At 44.5% G+C, this 18,671-nt stretch overlaps 1 protein-coding gene across 2 annotated transcripts; it reads left to right on the top strand.

The window, feature by feature from the left end:
• The first annotated feature begins 4,221 nt into the window (after window positions 1-4,221).
• CKB (creatine kinase B) lies at window positions 4,222-14,306 on the top strand. Of its 2 annotated transcripts, none has more exons than XM_074213176.1 (8): window positions 4,222-4,311; window positions 4,832-5,036; window positions 5,957-6,111; window positions 6,413-6,545; window positions 8,339-8,510; window positions 11,040-11,163; window positions 12,293-12,482; window positions 13,339-14,287. In XM_074213176.1, exons 2-8 carry the CDS (start codon window positions 4,844-4,846, stop codon window positions 13,515-13,517), a joined length of 1,146 nt encoding a protein of 381 aa, XP_074069277.1. In that variant the 5' UTR covers window positions 4,222-4,311; window positions 4,832-4,843; the 3' UTR covers window positions 13,518-14,287. The 2 variants fall into 2 exon arrangements, with proteins under 2 accessions (XP_074069277.1, XP_074069278.1); XM_074213177.1 differs by having other exon boundaries at window positions 4,254-4,311; window positions 4,861-5,036; window positions 13,339-14,306.
• Window positions 14,307-18,671: the final 4,365 nt, after the last annotated feature.

The following is an 18,671-nucleotide window of genomic DNA, read 5'->3' as shown; positions in this document are numbered from 1 at the left end:
TCCACATTCCATTTATTTTTCTTCCACTTAGAGATACTTGTTTTCAGGCTTTGGGTGAGTTGACTTTTTAGGAAAGTAATCTTAAAACTCACTCTTAACAGAACATCTGTCTGGAGGTGGTGTGTCCCTCCACTCCAAGAAGGAATAGTGAACAAATTTAGCTGACAAGCTGGGTTCTGTGTGTTCCAATTTATGATGGCACAGTAGGTAGGGGTTGACCCTGAAGTCAGGAGGACCCAAGTTCAAATCTGACCTCAGACACTTATTAGCTGTTTGACCTTGGGCAAGTCACTTAACCCTGATGCCCTCACATGCAAGGCTATAACCAGTAGTCTTTTTTTCATATCTAGCTGTTGGACCCAGATGACTGTAGGAGAATATGAGGTGTACAGCACCTACTCATGCAAATCCAATTCACCTGCATGTCATGGCATAACCTCCCTGGCTGTCATGGTCTTTGAAAATGAAGGATAAACATCATCAAGCTGAAGTTGCATTGGTTTTCTCCCAAGTGAGATGAAAGGGGAAAAATGACTTAGAATCATGGGATCTTAGCTCTACCGATTTTAGGGGTTTCAGAGGTCTTCTAGTTCAATTCCCTTTACTGGCTCAAGGTGATTAAATGACTTGGCCCCAGCCACACAGACTATATACTTCCTTCCACTCACTAGGCTATTTACTGTTCTGAATACAGGACACTCTATGTCTCCTCTGTTTTGTACTGGCTGTCCCTTGGACTAGAACACCTTCCTTCCTTCACCTCCACCTTTTTTGGTTTTTTTGTGCTTAAGTCACAATTCCAAACAGCTTCTGAAGAAGGCCTTTCCTCTAGATGCTGGTGTCTCCCCCTCTGAGAATACCTTCAATCTACTCTATATATATTATGTATGCACCTAGTTATTTAGATGTTATTTTCCTCTCTATAATGTGACCTCTTTGAGACCAGGAAATGTTTTTACTTTTTCTTGTATCCCTAACTCACAGCACAGTGCCTGTCCCAGAGAAAACTTTTTAAAAGCTGCTTCAGGGTGGCTAGGTGGCATAATGGATAAAGCACCTGCCTTGGAGTCAGGAGTACCTGGGTTCAAATCTGGTCTCAGACACTTAATAATTACCTAGCTGTGTGGCCTTGGGCAAGCCACTCAACCCCATTTGCCTTGCAAAAAACCTTAAAAAAGAAAAGCTGCTTAAAAACAAGAGCATTTATTAAGTGCTCACTTGTTCCTAGCACAGTTAGAAATACAAAAAGGATACTTATATATTAATATTCATATAGGAAATGGTGTCCAAGGAAAGATATTTTAGATGTACTTCCTATGGTTTTACTCAGCATCTCTAAGACGTTCCAAACCAAAATATCTTTCCTTGGACAGTACTGTAAAAAAAAAAATTTAACATTTATTTTTAAAATTTTGAGTTTCAAATATTCTGCTGCATGCCCTTCCCCCTCCCATTGAAAAGACAAGCAATGTGATATCAATTATAATGTGAGATCATGAAAAACATGTTTCCATGTTAACCATGTTGGAAAAGAAAATACACATATATACACACAAACCAAGAAAAATAAAGTTTAAAAAGTTTGCTTCAATCTGCACTCAGAGTTCAGCTGTTTTCTCTACAAAGATGGATAGCATTTTTTATCAAGGGTCCTTTGGAATTGTTTTGCTTGAATCCTTGTCTTGATTAGAGTAGCTTATCATCTATACACTTTACATTACATTAGCACACAATTACTGGAAGCAATAGTACTACTGATTTGATTATAGTTGGGGGAAGAAACTAAAGGCAGACAGGCAGCAAAAAAAATGAGTACAAAGTGGCCCTTCCCAATCAGAATGCTGAGGAGTGTTCTGGAATTGTAAGAGTTAAGTCCTTTAGCACTGGGTGTCTGGTTCCATGGTGGATGGGAGAAAGATGACTGGAATGTGGAAGGGAACTGAGAGATCCCCAAGTCAACTCCCTCATTTTATAGAGAAGGAAATTAAGCCTCAGAGAGGAGAAATGATTCACTCAGCAATTGCAGAACTAGCAGAAACCAGGTGTCCTGACTCCTAGTCAGACCTGGTTCCTTGCTGATTACTGAAACCTCTTGGAACTCTTAAGATTCACCAAGGTCACCAGAGAAGTAGTATTACAGCTTCCTGTCTCCCAATTGGATGTTATTCCCCAGCCACCATATCATTTTGCTCTCTAAACTTTGTTAATACCTAAGAAGATCAGTCTCTGGCTTCTCCTTAAGTGCTCAAGTCCTTGGAGAACCATCCACTTTCTCTCTAGGACACCAACCTACATAATACATACCTGGAACCCCTTGTAGTCGGTTAGAAAAAAATTTTTAAATGCCCATTGTGTACCAGCACAATGCTAAACAATGGGAATATAAAGAAGGGCAATAAACTGGCATTGCCCTCAAGAAGCACATACTCTTTTTTTGGTTTTTTTTGCAAGGCAATGGGGTTAAATGACTTGCCCAAGGTAAGTAATTAGTAAGTGTCTGAATCTGGATTTGAACTCAGGTCCTCCTGAGTCCAGGGCTGGTGCTCTTTGACACCTATTGCCTGAGCTCATAGTCTTCATAAAGCATGTAAAACAACTGTGTACAAACCTGTTCTAGAGAGGATAAATTGGAGATAATCAACAGAGGGAGAGAATTAAGGGGAACTACAAAAGGCTTTCCTTAGAAGGTGGAGTTTTAGCTAGAACTTGAAGGAAACCAGAGAAACCAAGAGGAGATGGTGATGAGGATGAAAGCATGAGGGAAGAGAAGGATGACAGGTAGTGAAAATCACCTAAGTAGGGAGATGGAAGTGTCTGGATTGAGCAACAACCAGGAAGTCAGTGTCCAGTAAAACTGACCCTGGAAGGGACAATTCTAGGGTCAAAGTGTACTTCATGTGTGCCTGAGGATAGGGGAGGAAGGAAAGAAGGGAATATTTGAGAGTCTAGAAATTTTTGAACTAAGTAGTTAGCACGTTAGATTGTTAAGAACACCAGCAAGGCTAAAGTCAGGAAGCTTTGAGCAAATTTCCAGAGCTGGAAGAGACCTAGAGATGGTCTTCTCCAAATCTCCACTTCATAGATGAAGTGCCTGAGGACCAAACAAGATTAAATAACCTAGCCAAGGTCGCAGAAAGGATTAAGTGTCAGAAGCACATTCATTTTTTTATTAAAGATTTTATTTATTTTGAATTTAACAATTTTTCCCCTCAATCTTACTTTCCTCCCCATCCCCCCACAGAAAGCACTCTGTCTGTCCATGTTGTACATTGATCCAAATTGAGTGCAGAAGCACATTGTAATGCAAGTCCTCTGACTCCGAATTCTGTTCTTTGCACTACACCACAGTTCTCCTCTCATAGAATTATAGAAACATCAGAACTGCAAGGGGCCTTAAAAATTATCCAGTACCATCATCTGTTGGCGGAAGCAAAGAAGCCTTGCCTAGGGGGTCTAATACTCTTGTTGATCTAGGACTCACCCCGGATCTCCAGATTCTCCTTAGCCTGGACTTGCTCTTCATTTATCTGTTCATTCTTTGTTCATTTTTACAAAGAGAGGGGTGGACTTGGTAGTTTCTAAGGTTTCTTGACCTTGGAAAAGCCACCTCACCTTTTCTGAGGCTCACTTTCGCTGTTTATAGAATAAGGGACCCGGGCTAAATGGACCGCGGAGCCCCGCTCTTTCCCTCCCCCACTTCTGACTTTGACGTCTTATGATTTTGCCGTAAGGTGGTGGAGACAGGAGTTCGAGTCACCTGATCCCGGTGACATCCACCTACCCTTGGGTCTGCAGCACCAAGAGCCCTGCGTCACCCCCCTTTCAAGGTTGGCTGAGCTGGGGAGGCCAGACCGTGCCTGGGGGCTGGCCTCGGCGGAGGCTGCGGCGTGCCAGGGAGGCAGGACCAGGCCCTGGGTTGGAATCCCGGCTCTGCCGCGTTCTCAGGTGCCCGCGCCCCTGCATCTCTGGGCACCCCTCCGGGTCTGGTGCCCCGCGCTCGGGCTGGGGCTGTCCTCGCTGCCCGCCTCGGGCTCCGGAGGAGGGGGCGGGCCCCGGGCCGGGGGATGGGACGGAGGAGGGAGGGCAACAAAATGGATGGCATCGAGCTGCTTCTGAGACAAAGACGGCGGGGCGGCGCCCCCTCGCCAGGGGCCAATAGAATGAATGGGATATAAATACCGACCAATGGGAGGGCCCGTCCCGGCCCCTATAAGAGCGGAGGAGGGCTGCGCCGGGGCGACTCGGTGACTGCGCCGGAGCTGAGCTGGCCCGGGCCCCGCAGCAGCATCCCGCAGCCCCCGCAGCGCCCGGGTGAGTGCGGCCCCGCGCCCCGCACCTGCCCGGGGCGCACGGGCGGCCGTGTGGCTGGGCATCCCCGTGCCCTGGGGCTGCAGCAGGGCGGGGGCCGGGGCAGCTGCAGCGGATGGGGGGTGCTGGGATGGGGCGAGGCGGGGCGGCCCCCCATCCTCCCGCTTCAAACCGCTACCCCTGTGGAGGCAGTGGGGGGGGCTGCTGGCTCCGGGGCTCCCGGGCGGTGTGGGGGGCTGCTGGCTCCGGGGCTCCCGGGCGGGAGGGGCTGCTGCCTCCGGGGCTCCCGGGCGGGGGGGGCTGCTGCCTCCGGGGCTCCCGGGCTGCGGCGCCTTTGACCTTGGGAGGGCTGCCGGGGGGCGGCGGGTAGGCGGGCCGCGGCCAAGCGGCTCCCACATACTGCGCGGGGCGTTGTCGCAGCCTCCCCTCCCCCGCGGCCGCCACTCCGGCTCCGGGCAGGGCGGTGCAGGGGGCGCCGGAGAAGCCGGGGCTGCAGAAGTGACCCCCTGGCACTGCCCCCCAGCCTCCCGCCGCCATGCCCTTCTCCAACAGCCACAACATGTTCAAGTCGCGCTACCCCGCCGAGGAGGAGTATCCCGACCTGTCCTCGCACAACAACCACATGGCCAAGGTGCTGACGCTCGAGCTCTACGAAAAGCTCCGGGACAAGGCCACGTCCAGCGGCTTCACTCTGGACGATGTCATCCAGACCGGCGTGGACAACCCAGGTGCGCTCGCCCCCCGCTTTCCTTGCCCTGTGCCACCGTTGAAGGAAGGTTATCGGGGTCGACTTGTCTTCCCTATCTTTTTTTTTTTTTTAAGTTTTTGCAAGGCAACGGGGTTAAGTGGCTTGCCCAAGATCACACGGCTAGGTAATTATTAAGTGTGTGAGACCGAATTTGAACTCAGGTCCTCCTGACTCCAGGGCCGGTGGTCTAGTCCCTGGACCACTTAGTCACCCCTTTCCTATCTTTTTTTGAAGACGTTGCTATATGTTGTTCTAGAAACGATCTCAGGTCCCATCTTGCTCTCTCTGATAGGAGGTTTGGGAGCCAGCTTTTTGCTTAATTTGGATTGTGCGCCATAGCAAGATGCCTATATATTAGTCCAAACCTGAATATCCCATCCATCCTTCCTTCCCTGGAAGCAGATTGGGAAGAGGGAAACCTTGGTATATTCCATGTGGAAAAAAAAATTTTGCTTTTTACCAACTAAATTTGGAAAACGTAGTTCCGGTTTTATTTCCTCCCTTCCCCCCCCACTTCATGTCAGTTCTCTTTTTCTCAGCTACTTCGCAAATCATTTGTCTTTTGGCTCTTTAACAACATCCTTTGCCCTAACCTTCACACTAGAGCACATAAATTTGCCATAGAAGGCATATTTCCCTTCCTCTCCCCACTCCCAATTGGTAGTGGGGTAAAGATTTTCTTATAAGATAATGGGAGCCAAGAGACCTGGGTTCAAATACTTACTATGTAATCTTGAACATGTCTTTTCAATATTTAAAGTTTAGTAGCTGGTCTAAAGTAATATCTCTGGACCCTTTTGGTTTCTGAAAGTAATAATTCAGCTCTGTTATTTGCCCTTTCTGTTTTCTCTTGTTGCTAACATCTGCTTCTTTCTCCCCGTCCTTCCCATTTCATTGCAGGACACCCATTCATCATGACTGTGGGCTCTGTAGCTGGAGATGAAGAGTCCTATGAAGTGTTCAAGGAACTGTTTGATCCTATCATTGAGGACCGACATGGAGGCTACAAGCCTTCCGATGAGCATAAGACTGATCTTAACCCTGACAATCTGCAGGTAGGTCTGTTCCCTTCCTCCTCCCCCAGTCTCTGGCTGCCTGCCCTTATATGGGCTGAGCTTAAGCCTCAACAAAATGCTAAGGGGATTAGACTATCCCAGACCCCTGCTGGATTGAAAAGTAACTAGGGGCTTGGAAGGAGGGATGTATGGAGAATCTGAAGCACAGTAGGGGGAGAGATAATAGACTTGGTCAGGGCAGGGTTTGAGGACATCTACATCTTAAGGTATTGGAGATAGTAGCCAATTGAAAGATTCCCTCTTTGCTTTCTTCTTTTCTCCTCTCCCTCCTCCTCCCCAGGGTGGTGATGACCTGGATCCCAACTATGTGCTGAGCTCTCGTGTTCGAACTGGCCGGAGCATCCGAGGATTCTGCCTGCCCCCACATTGTAGCCGGGGCGAGCGCCGGGCCATAGAGAAGCTCTCTGTGGAAGGTATTTACCTCAGGAGGGGCGATGGGGGTGCATCTGATTAACAGGCAGAGAATCTGGATTTCTGTAGCCCCTTGGGGGAGGCCCAGCATCTTTAATGGGCTTACAGTAGGAGGAAACACCCTTACTCTGGGGCCCAGAAGACAAATATTCTTTTTTTAGTTTTTAGCTTTTGCAAGACAATGGGGTTAAGTGGCTTATCAAAGGCCACACAGCTAGGTAGTTATTAAGTGTCTTGAGGCTGTATTTGAACTCGGGTACTCCTGATTCCGGGGCCGGTGCTCTATCCACTGCGCCACCTAGCTGCCTGCCAGAAGACATATATTCTATTCCTAACTTGCAAGGCTCTTCTGACCTTGAGTAATAGAATATTAGCTTGCAGAAGACAGACCCCAATAGAAGTGAAGTCATCTGTCCCACCCCAAAGGTCTATCTTTAGTGCTTGAAAACTTATGACTTCATTGTCCTTTAAGATGAGAATAATTGCTGAAAATTTCTTTGAGCTTTGTTTTTTGGTGACTTGTCTTCAGAAATCTTCAAGAGGGGAAGCTGTAGCAGCTTACTTAAGGGGGGTCAGTTGTCCTCTTATTCCAAGGTGTGATGGGAAGGTGGTGAGCCAAGGATGCAGTAGTGTTGCCTCAGCCCCAGTTCTGAGGTAGAGAACCTGGCCTTCTGGGAGAAGTTAATTCATATCTCAGGGTGCTCAGAAGAATCTGCTCTGGGGCTCAGTGTCACCTCCCCATGAATGCCCTTGGCCTCTTAGGCAGCCAGTTGGCTTGTCCTTCAACCTTGGCTTCAGAGCTTCCCTCACTAGGGAGTTATAGAAGAGCTTAAAGTTTTTGTAACTAGAAATCAGGACCTTGGTTTCCAGCAGGGAGTGGAATTTCTAAATATCACTAATTGGATCCTGAGGTCAAGAATGTGTCCCAAAAGAGTCCCAGTTCCAACATCTTAGTTGTGTGACCTTGAACAAATTATTTTAACCTCTTAATCCTATTTCCTTCAACTAAAAATACCATAATAATTCCTCCCAAAACATTCCTGTTGCCACCTCCCAAAGATTCAGGGGCAGCCCTCAGTTATGGAAGTTAAAGGTTGTAGATTTTTGAGAGTTGGAAAAGAGTGGAACTGATCTTCATAGAACCCACTGAAAGCTGGGACAGCTCAATTACCTTAAAAACTTCCCTTAGGGGATTTGAGATGAGAGCCATCTGTGGTATTAACCAGACTGGAAGTCTTAGGCTGAATCCCTGCCTCAGGTGTGGTTCAAGTCCTCTCACCTTTCTGCAGAGTGGATGTGTGAAAGCTTTTCCTTTGTAACTTTGGTGACAGATGAGATAGTCTTCTCCCTAGGGTGGGCTTTGGGGGGTTTCAGCCCTGATAGATGAGGCTTCATCAGATCCTGTTCTTTCCTCTCTTCCCCATTTCTGGGGAGATTGTGAGAACTGGATGGGACCAAATGCAATTCCCCATTTTACTAAGGTTAAATTGATGCTGCCAGGGTGGTGGTTAGATGTTTTCCCAAGAGGGTGTCAAAACTAAGACTAGCACTTTAGGAATATTATAGGTGGGGATTCCAGTTCAGGTACAGGCAGGATAGACAAAAGAACCCTGAAGGTCATCTGACTATTAAGAGGCTTGTTAACCATCATCTGGGGGAAGGGGTGGTAGCCCCTTCAGCTCTGTTATTTGCCCCCTCCTGAAATTTTTGAGAGCTTGTTTTCTTTTGTAGGGGGTATATAAGGGTCTTGTGGCTTATGGGCAAACCTCAGGTCTGACTTGCTGATTATTCACAGCCCTGGCTAGCCTGGAAGGTGACCTGAATGGGAAGTACTATGCTTTGAAGAATATGACTGAGCAGGAACAGCAGCAGCTGATTGATGACCACTTCCTTTTCGACAAGCCTGTCTCCCCACTCCTTTTGGCCTCTGGCATGGCCCGAGACTGGCCTGATGGCAGGGGCATTTGGTGAGTCCTTAGGCAAAACTAGAATTCAGACCTAAGACTTGACTAAAACTGGGACTACAAAGATCATCTAGTTAAACCCCTTTTATGAAAGGGAGGTCATCCCTGAGACCATGCAAAAAATCATTCCTTTAAGCTAGAGTGGTCCAGTGGATAAGAGTGGGTCTAGAATTCAAACCTAGCCTCAGATATTTACTAGCTTGAATAAGTCACTAAAGTTCTGTTTAAAAAAGGGATAAAATAACTGTAAAAAACATAGATGTACCTCTTTCCTCCCATTTTACAGATGGGGCATCTAAGGTCCAGTGATAGGGAGGTGTTTTGCATGCCCAGGTCACTGCTAATAGAAATGTAAATGATCATACTATAAGGTCAACAAAGCAATTTTTCCCTTGCCCTCTTGGTAAAAAGGTTTGCCTATGAAAGAGGAATGACCTGTTGGAATAGTCAGCTAGAAAAGGATTCTAGCTGACAAGTCCAAGTATCATACAATATTGACTACTTCAGTCATCTGGTATATTCTTGGAAAGGGAGAGTTCCCCCTGTGGGCATTAAGACAGTCTGGCTGAGGGTCCTTTGGGGTTCTAGGGCCGGAAGATACCAGAAATGTGAGGAAATTTGAATTCTAGGCCTCCCTGATCTCAACTGGTTATGTGACCTGGATAAATGAACTTTTTCTCTTGGATCTTCACCCCATCCACATCTCCTTACCCTCCTTATCCACCATACACAAACAACCTCTTGATGATTTAATTTGTCTCTTTAAGGCAGGAAGGAGTAGGTGCTGAGTTGACACCTAGGTGGGATCCCACAATGCAGGCTCAGCACTTACATCAGTATTAGGGTTGGAGCTCTAAGTATATAAATACAAATCTTCACTTGGGCTTTTGCCATCAAACCTTAACCTCACCACTCCCCCTTTCTACTTTTAGAAAGACCATAGACATTTATTTCTAAATTCTGTTATCCCCACCCCCACCCAATGAGAAAGGCAAGAAACAAATGAAGTCATCCAAAACAGACTTCCAAGTTGGAGTGGGGAGGAGCAAAAAAATACAGAAAAGTAAATACGACTCTCAGTCTTGCACTTAATCATCAGTTCTATCTATTAGCATTTTCATCATGAGGCCTTCAATATATTGATCAGAATAGCAAAATCAGACCTTGGAACATTTTTTCAACCCCTTCATTACACTGAAAAAGCCCAGAGGTCTGTGAGTGGCCCTCCCAAGGTCACACAGTTGGTTAAATAACAGGAAGATTTATAAATCCAATCTTTCTGATTCCAAATTCACCCTTCTTAAATTCCAACCATCACAAAAAGAAATAGCTTCATGTCCTTACCCAGATCTAAATTCCTTGCTCTTTAGGGCTGAAATCTATTTTTAGAGTTATTGTCATGGAGCCACTAAGGTCCTAGGGTGTAGCTTTTCCCTTTTGTCACACATTATACCACCACCACCCCCCTTTCTAGGTCCTCTGTCCTGAAGCTTGGCTGCATCACAGTAGTCAGGTGGCTGAGGGGAGTCTGTAACCATGAAATGGAAGTAGAGCGATGCAGCAGTGGGGAGGAGGAGAAGGCTAGGACTGGATGGAACTGCAAAGGCAGGGCAGACGAACCTTCAGAGTGTCCTTCTTTGCCAAGACAGGTGGAGGGAGGGAGGCAGGAGATTCTGGTGTCAGAGTCTGGTTTTGTTTGGTTTTTGGTTTTTTTTCCCCCTTTGCCTTGGGCTACCTTCCTTTGACCTTCACAGGGAGTGGGCTGGAGACACAGATGCTTTGTCCCAGAAAGACCATTCTCTGGTCTTGCTACACTGGAGATAGCATGCCAAGGTCATGGCCATTGGTTTCCTGAGTGAGGCCTTAGCAGGGAAAACTTTGCCATCGCAGATATGTGACCTTGTTCATTTTCTTTTGTTCCTGTTTTGTGACTAGTGACTAGTGGCTGGATGTCTATTATCTCATCTATAAAGTGGAATAGTGGAGAATTGAACTAGATCAGGGGTTAATGCAAGTTTTTATTTGATAACTTTGAATTCATTTCCTTTGAAATCTAAATTTGAAAATATTATCACACTGCCAAAGGAATACAAGAAGGAAGAGCAGGAACTGTTTTCTATTCATATTCCCAAGTAGTTAGCATCTATATTCACATTCTAAGAGCTTAATAAAAACATTCATTCCAAGTTGTGTCCTGAACTTTCAGTGAATCTCACCCACTCTTATAAGGAGAAAAGGTTTGAATTCATTTATCCTGGATTTAACCTCTCACCTTTTCTAGTTTTAGGACTTTGGGCAAGCTATTTCCTAAGTCTTGATTTACCTTATTTTGTAAATTAAGGTGATTTGGACTAGATTAGCTAAGATTCCATAGTTTAAACTGAAGCATTGACCTCAGTCTCCTTCGGGTGATGTGACTATAGAATCCCTTCACAGAGGGCTCTTGGGAAGGGTGTCTACAACTCCACTGGAGGGGTGGTCTGAACTCACCCTGTGTGGAAAGGAGAATTAAACTCTGGGCTCTGCCCCCAGGCACAATGACAACAAGACCTTTTTGGTTTGGATCAATGAGGAAGATCACCTGAGGGTCATCTCTATGCAGAAGGGGGGGAACATGAAGGAGGTGTTCACACGCTTCTGCAATGGACTCACCCAGGTAAGGGGGCTGCTCGGGGTGGAAGGTGGTTGCAGGGAGAGGTTATAGGATTCTTTCTGAGTCATTTCCCAGTAGGTAATTTAAAAGCACTCTAAGGAAATAGAGGTTTCAGTTAATAATCAAGTCAGTCCCATGATATTAAGCTCCTATGTACCAGGCATTGTTTAAGGTAAGATGTCTGGGAAATCAGTAACTTACACAATTATTCCACATTGGGGGGCAGCTAGGTGGCATAGTGTATAAAGCACTGGCCCTGGAGTCCGGAGGACCTGGGTTCAAATCTGACCTCAGACACTTACCTAGCTGTGTGGCTTTGGGCAAGCCATTTAACCCTGTTTGCCTTGCAAAAAAAAAAAAACCTAAAAAAATTTTATTTCACATTGGTTTGGGCTATAGTGGGGGGATTCAGAGGAAGAGTTGTATGAATGATACTGACTTTTGAATACTATAGTAATTGGATCTGATTGTCCTTTGCATATGGCTGTGCTTGCCATGTGGGAGGTGTCATCTTTCAAAGTCCCAGGTAGCCCCAGCAAGACACAAATCTGAGGCTGTGGTTTGCCTGGCTCCCCTCCAGACCCCCCTCCCCCCAATTTTCTTTGTTAACCTGGTGGCCAGAAATTTGTCCAAAGCCTTTGAGAAGTGATGTTAGGCTTTCACTGTCTCTGTGGGATTGACTTGGTCATGTGGCATCTGCTTCCTTGGTTACCATGGCATCAGTCCCTGGGGACTTGCTTCTGACGCCACTAGGCTCCTTCCTTTGCTCTCCACCCCCGTCCCTGGGAAGAGAGAGTCATCATGTTCCCTCCTGAAGGGGTTGGGTGCTATTCCCTAATTGCCTCATGGGGAACCATGCCAACAAGAATCAACAGGGGCCCTTGAGATCCTGCCTTACATTGTGAGTGTTCCCCTCACCTTCAAGGCGACAAGCTCTCATCTTTTAAACCTCCAACCCCTGGTATCTCTAATAATGTTGATTGCTAGTGCCACCCATTGGACATCAAGCATATTGAAGTTGCTCATCAGACTTTGTTCAGGGGTGAAGTTATATTCCATGGGGTGGGAACCCCAAGGGTAGGGCATGGTGGCATTTCTGATATGATTCCTGATATATTTCCTTTCTGTATAGATTGAAACCCTTTTTAAGACCAAGAACTACGAGTTCATGTGGAATCCTCATCTGGGTTATATCCTGACATGCCCCTCCAACCTGGGTACAGGCCTACGAGCAGGTGTGCATATCAAACTTCCTCACCTGGGCAAGCATGAGAAGTTTGGTGAGGTGTTGAAGAAGCTGAGGCTGCAGAAGAGGGGGACAGGTATGTAAGAATCTGGGACAGTCAAGGGAAGCAAGGATCAGGGTAAGAATAAAGGATAGATTCAGGCATGTTGGGGGAGAGCAGTGATGGGTGTGTGAATATGGAAAAGAAAGCAGGAGAGTAATAGTCAAGGACAAAGGGAGGCAAATGGGAGATTTTTTGATTGAAAGATTTGTAGAAGCCAGGGTTGCCACAACCATGCAGCCTATGTGTATAGATATAAAAGTATCACCAGAATGAAAATAAAAGACGTGCTACATATTATCTTTGGGACACCTCTTCATATTAGAAAAGCAGTATCTGTTTCACCAATTTTTTTAGAACGATTTTACTTTGTTTAACAGTTTTTCTCCCTATTCTTGCTTCCCCCCCCCACAGAAGGCATTCTGTTTCACTCCACCAATCTTTGCAACTGGAGGTTGCAGAACTAATTAGTGCCATAGAGGTGTTCATATCAACTGAATCTCAGAACAACTTATGTCCAGATCCTTAACTCTCAGTTCTCCAGGGCTCTGTTCTACTCAAAGGTCCTTGGCTCTGCCATTCACTGGCTAGAATAGTTGAATCAGTTCTTCTTGTCTCTAAAGCTACTTTTGAGATTTACAAAATGACTTCCATAGGGTCAGGGTGGCGATGTTACTTATTACATCCACTTGAGAGATCAGGGTACTTGAGGTTGGAGAAATATTTTATGAGTTTTATTTTTATGAGTTTGAGGTGCCCTGCCTTTAGCACTTTTAACAAGTTGGACTCTGAAAAATCTCACAACTCCGTCAACATTCTTCCTGCATATTTTTTTTTTGAAGGGGTTGAACTGAAAGATCTCTTAAGATTTCTTTCATTCTTTGTTGCACAGGGGGTGTGGACACAGCAGCTGTGGGTGGTGTCTTTGATGTCTCCAATGCTGACCGACTGGGCTTCTCTGAGGTGGAGCTGGTACAGCTGGTGGTGGATGGTGTGAAGTTGATCATTGAGATGGAGAAGCGTTTGGAGCAGGGGCAGTCCATCGATGACCTTATGCCAGCCCAGAAATGAGCAGTTGTGCCCTTCCCCCACAATTCTGCGCTTCCTAATTTATTGGATGAATGAATAACCATCCTTTCCCCCCGTGGCACCCTGGGGGGCTCTGGATGCAGCCCACCTAATCATGCTGTAGAGAAGTCTTCCTTCCATCCTTTGGTGTTAGAGTTTTATTTTTGATGGCTGAGATGTTGCTGAATGCAGAAATAATAAACTATTGTTTTGGCCTGACCCTGTTCTCAGTGCAATTAGAAACAAGAATCATGCTGAGGCATTTTCTCATTTTCTTTCTGACCCCTAGAAACAAAGAATTTCAGAGAGGAAGGAGGGGTTTACCAGATATCTTAACTAGAGGAAGGAATCCTTGATCTGCCTCCCCACCCCATACATACTCTTATCTCATCCCTCCCAGGACAGTCCATCCCATAAAGACATGTAATGTTTCCCCCAACCTTGAATGTTTTTATTAGAGCTTAATGGATATAATTAATCAAGACATTTGCCTCCCAAATGGAATTTACTTTGTGCCCAGAGATAGTTTTGAGGATTTTTATGGGATTGACAGTGTTAAGTTGGGGGAATGTTGGCAGAGGGGGCTGTCTAAATTAGTTGGTTTCACAGGACTAGGGATCAAGCAAGTCCCTGGTTTGATGGGGGGGGTCACCCTCTTGCTTGAAAGTCATTTTAAAAGGGGGCAGTTAGGTGGCAGAGTAGATAGAGCACCGGCCCTGGTGTTCAAATCTTACCTCAGACACTTAACAATTACCTAGCTGTATGGCCTTGGGCAAGCCGCTTAATCCCATTGCCCATAAACAAAAAAAAAATGAAGGATAAACAACAGCGGTTAGGTGGGTGAGTCAGGAGTACCTGGGTTCAAATCTGGTCTCAGCTGTGTGGCCTTGGGCAAGCCACTTAACCCAATTTGCCTTGCAAAAACCTTTAAAAAAAGTAAGCCAGGGATTGCTTTTAATGAATATTGGTGGTCTTAGCTGGATCTGTTTTGCTTAAAATTATGAGCATTTAAACAACTATGCTAGAGGATGATACAAAGACATGAGGGAGGGATACCATTAAGTATTAGCATTAATGGAAATCAGGAAAATAGCATTCCAAGAATGGAGATGGCAATTCCGGGTGAGTCAATTCTGCATCAGTACCTAAAATTCTATGAAAACTCCAGGGCTTAAGGGAAAAATGGGAGTACCACACTTAAAACATATAAGAAATGTGTAATAAAATGATAGATAAAATATGTAGTAGCCACATGTAATTATAAGTTGCAAGCCCTCCATAGAAGTGGAGTGGGGATGGAGTACATTGATTATGAATTGGATTTAGTCCAGTTCTCCACCCACTGCACCAGAAGACACACAAATATGACATCTGTACCTTTAAAAAAAAGTGGTGCAGTTCTCTACTTTTTTAAGACCAAAAAAACTGCAGGTTCTGAATTATGCTCTGATTGTTCTAATATTGTAGGACAAATTAGCATTTTCAAAATAAGTATTAGAACTGACTAGAGGGAACAGCAAGGATGTTCATTTGGCTGCAAGTGGAGAAAGTATATAATACATATATCCATATAAGATCTACTTAGATACTATAGCTAAAGGAAAGGCTTTAGCAAAAGAAATTGGAATTTATCTTAGGTCATAGAAGTCACTGAAGAATAGGGGAATGAGAAGAGCCTGGAAGCAGGGAAGCCTGCTGCAATAGTGAAAAGTGAAGGGATTCAAGAGATTGAATAATTTCCATGGGAAATTCAGGAGCTGGTATTTTGGTTAAGACTACATACAAGGAGGGGGCAGCTGGGTGGTACAGTAGATAGAGCACCAGCCCTGGAGTCAGGAGGACCTGAGTTCAAATATGACCTCAGACACTTTATTACTTAGCTGTGTGAAGTCATTTATCCCCACTGCCTTGCAAAAAAACAAGACTACGTACAAGGGGAAGGGGAGAGTTGGATTAAGGATGACTCAAAACTGAGTTTACTAGCTGAGTTACTAGGGGAATGGTAGTACCCTCAACAGAAATATAAAAATAACAAGTTAGAAGGATGAGTTTTACAGAAAAAGAGTTTGAGATGCTCATGGGACATCTAGATGTCAAAGGTTGGCTGAAGGTATAGCAGTGGAGCTAAAGAGATTTAGGAGTAGATGTAATCATAGTTATCAGCAGGGAAATAATTGAACTCATGGAGCCTGATTAGATCACTGAGTAACTGCAAAGAGAGAAGAGGTCCCAGGATAAAGCTCTGGATTGCACAAATATTGTGTGTAGTTCTGGACTGGTTCTATTAGTAGAACCATGTCACCAAAACTCATGGAGAAACTTCTGAAAGCCACTTTTTCCTGAATTCAGTTTTCTACTTATTCAATAGGGTTATTGACCCATCCTTATCTCCAGTGGACTCAAGACTAATCAATGTCTTAAGCACCAGCTCATGGGATGTCTGGTTTAGAAGATGGGAAGATAATAGTAGCCTGATTTTGTTCTCTTCTATGATTTTTCTTCCTGCTCCCTTAAAATAGCAAGCTGTCTCTTATCCTCATTCCCTTTGGCTCAAAGATATCAGTTACACCTTTAGCCAATATTCAGTCCTATTTCCTCAAGACCAACTGCTTGGGAAAAAAGATCTGGGGGAAAGGGTGGTGGCAGTTTACTCCCAACTCTGCTAGTAATTCAATGGGACAGGTGAGTCCCCTGTCTGGTTCTCAAATTCCCCAGGAAGTAAATTAGGAGATTGAGGTACACAGTACAAATGTTAATTCCACTGGATTGAGAGTTAGGCAACCTGGTTTCATGTCCCAGTTCCAGTACTTACTTACTAGGGGTGTCCATGAGCAGGTCACTTCCTTCTCAGGGCCCTTGATTTCTTCTGTAAAATTAGTACTACCCAACTTGCAGGGTAGTTGTGAGGAAAACCTTTTATTAAACATTAAATTCATTCGTTTTAAAAGTCAACCAACTCTGAAGTTTTCCCTGAAATGAAGGCTAATCTTTTTTATATCAGAATTCTCTCTACTTTGCTGAGGATATCACAGTCTCTGAAGAATCAAAATTGGAGTTCACCCAAATGGTAAAGCAGAGACACCTGGGAGGTGTGGGTGGGCTGTGACATATTGGAAACAAAGAACTTTGCAATAAAAGATACCATCAGGGAGCAGTATGACTGAAATAGGAGGTGGGCTGGTCATGTAGGAAGAACAAGAGATAATGGATGTACAGCTTGTGTTCTTGGTTGTCATGCATCAATTTACCTGAGGGCAAAGACAGCAGTTGCACAGGATAATAGGTGTGGTAGTACCATGAACCCCACCATTGGTACCCCACCCCTTCCCACTCCTTCTATAAGTTTTCCCCTTCCCTCATCAGACTGGCTTTACTATCCCCAGCCCTTAGTACCTGGCTTGCACATAGCTTAGTAAAATGCTTGTTGTTTGCCTGCCTGCCTGCCTGCCTGCATGGAGGCAATATTCACATCCATTTGGAGTTCTCAGTGTTATTAGTCCTCCTCTGCTGCCTCACTGTGGTCCCTGGGGTGCCTGCAGGCTCTGTTAGTGAAGCTTAGGAATATATTGCAAGGCCAGGAGGGCTCTTAGTGGAACCCCTACGTCAATGGAGCAGCCTAGTTAAAAGGCACAAAGCCAGAGGTTGCCCACTAGGTGAAAGATTTTTCAACTACATCAATTCATTATCTACTAAGGCACAGAGGGGTTGTCTGTCACTGAAGTGAGTTTGAAGTATTAGACTATATTGTGACTGCTAATATTAGTGGACATTGGAGAACCAGCCTTGCAAAAGAGGGAGAAACTTGTTACTAAAGGGTTGGCTAAGCAATAATTTGATTTTCTGCATGACAATATTCTTGAAAAATGGTCAAATAATAGTTTGAAAGGCGACTCCAGAGAAATGAAACCAAAGCTCCTTAAAGCCTGAAATCAGAACAAGACCCTGGCTTGGTCATACTTTTCTTTCAAGAAGACGATAATACAACATAAATGGAACACTGTTCAGCCTAGAGACCTGTGTAGGTTCAAGGAATAGAGAAAATAATAGCAGATTTTTTTGGAGGTAGGGGATTGGTCAGAGGAATCAGGGAAAGATTCTTGGATGAAGTGTGCAAAAGGCATCATAGAATGATGGACATGTTGAATCCTATGTTAACCACTGTTTGTGTGATGTTGGGCAAATCACTTCTTTCTTTGGACCTTAACTTCCTCATCTATAAAATACCAGGGTTCAAGTTATTATTTCAAAGTTTTCTTCCTGCTCTGATATTTTGTGATTCCAACTTAAGCTGGGCCTAGGACATAAGATTTGAAGAGATGAATTCTGGAAAGGTAAAGGTAAAGAAATGTTCTGGGAACATGTATGAGCATCAGGAGAAGGGCACTTCTTAGACTGAGCATGATTATTTTCTCATTTGACCAGATTTTCTTCTAATCAAATTTGATTTCTATTAGGGCTGTATGTGTGCTTTTCTGACTGTCTTGCCTATAGTTTGTTATTATTATTATTATGGTTTTTTGTTTTTATTTTTTAATTTTAACAAAGAAATATTTACTTCAAAGATATGGTAAAATCTAACTGATAACATCCCCAACACCTTTGAGTGAAGCATATCACAGAGAAATGGTCATGTTGAACTTAAGGTCATAACTTCGGGACAAGAAAGACTAGTGTGTAAGGCACCACACAAGCACAATGAATACTGTCTTAGGCTTTCCTTGGAGGGCTGCCCCTGTTTGCCTATAGTTTATGAGCATGCTGGTGAGACAAGTGCCCAGCCCAGATTTGCTGGGCCCTTTTTTTCCTCCCTTAATTCTTCCCCAGAGACAGCTAGATCTTGATCTTAGAACTGGGTCTGAGAGGGCTGGGAAATTGCCAGAGGAGAAGTGGTGGCTGGGAAAGTTCTGGAATTGTCCACTGTGACCTTGGAGACAAAATGAACTATGTAACCTTTAAAATTTTTTTTGCAAGAATAAAGGAAATTCACATAAAATAAGACAAACCATCAAATGGAAAAAATTTGCATAAACACTGCTAATAAAAATCTGAGACACATCAGAAACTAAGACTATATATGCATATATATAATATATATATATATATATATATATCTGAGACCAAAAACTATTCTCCAATTGGCAAATGGTCACAGGATAA

This window comes from Macrotis lagotis, chromosome 1 (genome assembly GCF_037893015.1).
Source record: "Macrotis lagotis isolate mMagLag1 chromosome 1, bilby.v1.9.chrom.fasta, whole genome shotgun sequence".
NCBI classification, from domain to species: Eukaryota; Metazoa; Chordata; class Mammalia; order Peramelemorphia; family Peramelidae; genus Macrotis; species Macrotis lagotis.
The sequence above is the reverse complement of the archived record's forward strand: the minus strand, read 5'-3'. Positions and strand labels throughout refer to the sequence as shown.